General features: G+C 40.2%; 1 protein-coding gene across 1 annotated transcript; it reads left to right on the forward strand.

The window, feature by feature from the left end:
* The first annotated feature begins 3,286 nt into the window (after nucleotides 1-3,286).
* On the forward strand, nucleotides 3,287-6,412 carry ca15b (carbonic anhydrase XVb). Its single transcript, XM_069664312.1, has 9 exons — nucleotides 3,287-3,373; nucleotides 3,727-3,799; nucleotides 3,905-3,931; nucleotides 4,034-4,204; nucleotides 4,492-4,640; nucleotides 4,747-4,842; nucleotides 4,977-5,055; nucleotides 5,137-5,300; nucleotides 5,405-6,412. The coding sequence occupies exons 2-9, from the start codon at nucleotides 3,727-3,729 to the stop codon at nucleotides 5,579-5,581; spliced, it is 936 nt and encodes a 311-aa protein (XP_069520413.1). The 5' UTR covers nucleotides 3,287-3,373; the 3' UTR covers nucleotides 5,582-6,412.

Consider the following 6,412-nt stretch of genomic DNA (forward strand, 5'->3'; position numbering starts at 1 on the left):
AGGTCAAAGGTCGGCAGCCGAACTGGACTATTAAAGAGTAACACAGCATGTGAGTGGCTAGTAGCATAATAGGTTAGCATGATTACTTGCTGACATCAGCGCACTCTTACTGTAGGCCTATTTGTTTATTGTCTCCACATCAGTAATATTTATTTAACATAAGTACTCCTCAATATTTTACTCCTAGTCATCCCTGCAAGGGCTCTATACCCCCCTTTTTGAGGGAAGCTACAATGTGTAGGATGCTAGCATCTGATCAAGTTTGTTAGCTAAAGCTACACTGGTAGGTTGTGTCCCAGGATCATACTACACACTATTTCCAAGCAGGTTTTGACTAAGAAACGTGTTAAAACTGGAAACACACAAAGTTAAGGAGTCAATATGCATACCATTTTAAAAAAATGAGAGTGTGCAGTTCATTTGCACTTATGTCCCATAATGCAATGCACAAATGAAATGGATGAGCTGCCTGTCAATGGTGGTGAAAGATCTCCAGGGAAGTCCACAATTGTTTGTTTGATGTGCGTTTTGTTCTTCATTTTTATTTCTTACTCATATATGAGTAAACTAGGAAACCGGTTGAAGGTGATGCCCCTGGATGACACCATAGCTATGCTCAGGTACACAAATATTGACATTTCTTTTGTTAAATGCTGCTTTCATGATTGATCTTATCAACATAACCAGTATCACTGCCAACACACATAGCTGCTGGCATGCCATCGATGTGAAACACTTGACTGTCTCGCCAAAACTTTTTTTTTCATTTTCCTTCTATTAGTTATTTAAATGACTTTAAAATGACCTCAGGTAACAAAAGCAGACAGACAACTGGAACATTTGTATTTTAAAGGCATCGGTGTGGCGAGCAGTTTTACAGAGGAGTGTTTAAAGTTAAGAACACAGATGCCTTTACCGTATGGTCCTGTGCCAAAATGGCAATATGTCAAAAACTTAATTAGTATACACAGCCTGTACTCTTCTCTGTGCTGCACTGGTTTTAGCTAGTTCAGTCAAATAAATATCATTGTATTAATAATCAATGTCCCGACACAAAAGTTAACTTATTGTACTTATTTTTTGGTTAATTCATGATTCCTTCCTTTAACACAGAAGGAATGGCACTGAAAAAGGCAGTTTAAGTCTAACTTGAATGTAAGGAAAACCAGTAATGAATTATCTTAATTAATGTAGTAACTCTGTCTTTATCATAAATAAAGACATTTGTTGGACCACGCAATACTGCGTGGAGGAGCCCCTGACCACCGCCTTGTATGTGTCCCTGTTGAAACGAAGCTATAACTGTCTAAAAATAAAAACTGGTGAAATTAAATATCTCTTTACAACATTAAACTGTGGAAGCATTCCATAATAATCACATGGGTGGCTCAGATGTATCAGTCTCTGCAAACAACCTGCCATCCATCTTCCTGTCAGTATTACTGATCATGTGAAATGATTGTCACGTGCTGTGTACACGCAGTGATCTCTATCTTGGAGATGTCCGATGTTACGACATCAAACTAAATATGCAACTGAGTCATCATTCATTCCTTAGGATGTTTCTTTTTGATTAAAGGATCTGATTAATTTTAGAACAAATTATAGATGTTGGTTTTGTTGAGGACAGGATCCTTAAAAGAGTCCTCTTACGGAAATGTTTGTTTCGATTTTTTAGTGTTTCACAAACTTATTCTAAAAATTATATTCATTTCCAAATGTTATTGTTTTTGTTCTCCTGTATTCGGCATCAACACAGAAATGTGGTTTCTCAAACCAGTATGTAGTAAGCAATTTCGCAAGAAAGATTCTATGAGTGCTGTTACAGAGTATAACAGCACTCATAGAGTACAGTATAACAGCACTGGGACTTTTAACTATGTGCATCACTCTTCAGGTGTTCTGATTACTGCTAATTAAAATTACAGCAGACAGTGTAGTCTAGATGATCAACTTGGTACCAAAGCAACTGAAAATAGACTCATTTTACTAGTTGCAAGATAAAAGGAAACACATAGATAGATAAATGTACATGATACGAAGTAGCGCTTCTGTGGTTACTTGTGGACACTCACAATCGTGGTGATGGCTGAGCAAATTTAATAAAAAATAATCTGTTGTTGCTTATTGCTTTTTACTATCTTCTGCATATTGTTGAAGTGTTGAATAAAAGCAATATCAAACCTGATGTTGTGCTGTTAAACTGATGGGTTGTACTGAATATCAGCACAGCTAAATCACAGTCGTGCTGATATTCAGTACAACAGCACTGCCTTTCGTGTAATACTGCTTAAATAAACAGCGCAAAAGTAATCTCATGACACTTTTCATATTGAATAGATCTAAAATACTGTTTAAAATAAAATGTACAGGGACCCAACTTAGTTCACCGATGAGCAAACTTGACAAGAGGGTAAGGGAACACCTTATTTTAACAGGCAGAAGCCTCGAGCAGAGGCGAGTCATCGGTCAGGTTGGCTGGGTGGAGAAAGTGAGAAACAGAGAGAGTTATTTAACTGTATGTGAAAAGCTGCATACTTTGCACAGAGATGAAGTCATCAGAGGTCCAACAGCAGACAACACGCCCCCCTTCCCTGCAGGGAAAGGATACGCACAGAGAAGAAAATTTGTCCTAATAGCTGCAGAAACATGCAGAGCCACCTGCCCTCATGTTTAAAGCCACACAATTATACTAATAAGAACTAAACCCGGCATTACAGCTTCCTCTATTATGCCCACCTCTGACCACTTGCACCCTTATTGTGACTGTTTTTGGCCTCATCAGTTTTCAGTGAAAGAGATCTAAAAACCCACTAAAAAAAACTGCTGTAAAAATGGCAAACACAGCCACTAGCTTGTAACATAAAAGAGCAGGTTATAGCTTTGATTTTATTCTACTTTGGGTTGCTAGCTAAGACATGTGCTAGCATGAAAACAATGTTTGGTTGTCTCACTTGAGTCCATGCTGGGGGGCTACTCCCTTATATTTGCACTGGATGATGGGGAAAAAAAGCCTCTGAAAGGACTCGAAATACATCCAAAATTCATGTACTTGTTTTCTATAATACCTTTGTATTGGCTGCAATTCTATTTTAAATAATTGTTATGTAGCCCACGTGAAACAGCAGTATCTCTACCCGCAGTTATTAGTAATGAATGCAGTTTTCCTGGAACAAGTCCTTTCTAAAATCTCTAGCAGACAATCAGAAAAAGTCATCAGGCCTGGAACATTCTTGCAGGGAGATAAAAGCCTCTTCACGTGTCTGATAGAGCCGGTTTCGGAGCACCTGCTGGAGGGGCTGAGCGGATAAAAAGCGGGAGGGCGAGTCTACACAGCCGTTAGTAACCGAGAGGAGGTACAGGTGCGTCAAAGGTAAGAGACACCGCTGCTGCTCAGGTCAACTACATACAGCTGCGACAGACAGACCGGCTTCAAACGGATTCCGTTTGTTTTTAGCGCAATTAAGGATCTTTTTTTTTTTTTTATTATTATTATTTTTTTACAAAAGGCATGGGCCTTTTAAAATTCCTCATATCAAATAAAGTTTATAGAAATAGAAATTTGTGCGCTACTTTAATTTGGTTGGTTCATGAGCCGAATTGAAACGCATTTAAAACAGATAAACTGGCCTAAATAAGCAGATTTTTTTTTAAATATTATTCAGATATATGGTTATTTACTTGGATGTATTGTGGATGCTCATTTGTATTTCTCTGTTATTGTAGATGAATTGGCTTGTTGCTGCGTTTGCTGTGTGCGTCCTTGTGTCCACCGCCCACTGTGCCTCAGACTCAGTCGGTAGGTATTTGATCTCGTTTTTTCAACCTAAGAATTATAATTTATCTTTGTGCCTTTTTTTTTTTTGCTGTAAGTGAGTAACTGATTTTCCCCTCCCTCCTGCAGCCTGGTGCTATCACCTGCCAACTTGCAGTGAGTAATCTTGATCTCTAAATGTCACTATCATCTCAGCATCTTTCAGACTTTCAGTGCTGCTCCTCTTCAGCTTCTTAAAGTCGATTTCCTATTTTGCAGATGACACTACCTGGCCGACCATTGCTACTCAATTTTGCAATGGCTCCCGGCAGTCACCCATTAACATCGTCTCAGCATCCGCCGAGGGAAACTCCAACCTGACTGCGTTCACCTTCGTGAACTACAACAGCACCTCCGCCATGAAGAAGATCGAGAACACTGGAAAGACAGGTGAGTGAGTGTGGACGGAAACCCACTATCAATTAAGTCAGATGCATTGCTTGTATTTGGCTATTTTATAGGACGTGTTTTCAAATTGTATTTTTTTTTTTAAAGCTTTTCCCTGTTATTTTATCTTAAGTCATTTTCTTGAGGCTTTTTATATTTTGAGCAGCAGTGGAGCAAATATGCCGGAATTTTAGTGTCATGTCTTTAACCCTACAAGTACATCACTGACATCTGATAAAAAAATAATTTTCTCCGTTTTAAAAAAAAAAAATGTCTCCACCTTTTTTCAGTCAAAGTCGCCCTGAACAGTGGCCTTACAGTCTCAGGAGGAGATCTGTCCGAGGCCTACGACAGCCTGCAGTTCCACTTGCACTGGGGTAATGGCACCTCCTCTCCCGGCTCCGAGCACACTGTGAATGGCAAGCGCTACCCCATGGAGGTAAAGTGCTTTGTTTCATCTTGAGTTACAAATTAAGAGCTTGGTTTGGATATGCCTATTAAAATATTTCTTTATATTTATTTTAATACTTCTTTTACATCCCCAGTTGCACATTGTAAACAGCAAATCCTCCCTCAATGGGAATACGACTCTGGCGGTTGCAGACTCTACAGGACTCGCTGCTCTTGGTTTCTTCATCGAGGTGAGGAAAAATGGCGACGTTTTTATAAATTGTCTCCATCCTCAAAACTCTCCAAGAACTGTATTCTTTTTTTCTCGTCTATGCTGAGCTTGAAAAACATTTTTTTGCTGGATTATAAAGTGTCAATTTTTCAGGAAATGTCCGGCAATGCAACCGGCCAACCTGCAAGCTGGCACAACTTGTCTTCCTACCTGGCCAGCATCCCCCACCAAGGTAAGGGATTGTTTTACTGCTTGAGTTTTTGATAACACCTGTCAGCTACAGCCCCTTCAGAGGTTGCGTTTCTGTCCTCAGGCGACACCGCTAATATCGCACCCGGCTTTTCACTGGACGATCTCCTGGTCGGGGTGGATCGCAGCAGTTATTACCGCTACCTCGGCTCCTTGACCACACCTAACTGCAATGAGGCTGTGGTCTGGACTGTGTTCAAGGATACAATCAAAGTCAGCAAAGACATTGTGAGTTTTATTCTTCTTGTCTTTTTTTTCAAGCCCAGACCGGTTGTCATAAAATGCTCAGACAGTCCTTCATGCAGCTAACTTGTTCACTACCTTGTCTCCAGATCGACCTCTTTGGCTCAACAGTGCGCATCGGCAACAGCTCATCCATCCTGATGACCGACGTCTACAGAAACGTCCAGCCAGCGCAAAGAGTGACAACACAGTCAACCAGCTCTGCCACCACGACGTGCTACTCGCTGGGGTTGATGGCCCTCAGCGTGGCTCTGGGGAGGAGTTAAAGCCTGCTTCCCTGTCAAATTTATCCAACCTTGTCCAAATTTTGTTTAATATAAAGTATGCTCTGAACTGTTAATCATTGGCACCCTCAGTTCAGTCTGCAGGAAGTCTTTCACATCCCAGCAAACCTGAGCCTTAACGCCACAAGAACTTTGCTGCTTTCCACTGTAGCTTCCTATATTCACAATGTTATCATGACAAAAACAGTCAATGTGATGATGCTCACGGTGGTTGCCCACTGTCTATTTATTCAGGATAATGATAAGCTGTAAAGAATCATTTAGCTATAATCAGATTTTTAACCGTTGTATGTGCACCTCTTGCTTACATTTATGCTAACGATGACGGGAGCCACACTTGTGCTTTTCGTTATGAAGTAAGAAAATCTCATCTGCTGCCAAAGCTACATCCAGAAAGAGTTGCACTTTAAAAGCAAGCTGCTGCAAGGCAAGCTGCTGAAAAATGGTAGTTTTTCAAATGTAGTGTGAAAATATTTAACGTTGGCGTGGGGGTTAAAACTCCGTGTCTCAATAGTTGTTGCATATCTGATTTTTGTATTTTTATGTTGCCGTGCTTTGTGACCTGATTTGCTTTTATTTAGTCTTCGTCTGTGCAGAAACTATTTGCAGATGAAATGTTAAGCCACACTGCCAAACTAAACACTCATGGAAACCTGTGCTGCCTCTTTCAGTCGGTGTCATGAAGGATTGACGTGTGGGTCAACAAACGCCATTATTTATCCCCACCAACTGCATAATGTTGCACTACTTGAACATGTAACAGAACTGTGACCTCTTGTGAAGTGTATCTAAATTAAAATGATTTGGTGTCAA

Source organism: Semicossyphus pulcher, unplaced genomic scaffold (genome assembly GCF_022749685.1).
Source record: "Semicossyphus pulcher isolate SPU_LCO1_2020_fin unplaced genomic scaffold, fSemPul1.0.p SCAF_16, whole genome shotgun sequence".
NCBI classification, from domain to species: Eukaryota; Metazoa; Chordata; class Actinopteri; order Labriformes; family Labridae; genus Semicossyphus; species Semicossyphus pulcher.

Bases quoted from the DNA above. Each gene is read 5' to 3' on its own strand.
- ca15b (XM_069664312.1), top strand. From the start codon at position 3,727: ATGAATTGGCTTGTTGCTGCGTTTGCTGTGTGCGTCCTTGTGTCCACC. The intron at 3,932-4,033 runs GTGAGTAATCTT...CCTATTTTGCAG, and splicing joins CTATCACCTGCCAACTTGCA to ATGACACTACCTGGCCGACC. The intron at 4,205-4,491 runs GTGAGTGAGTGT...ACCTTTTTTCAG, and splicing joins CGAGAACACTGGAAAGACAG to TCAAAGTCGCCCTGAACAGT.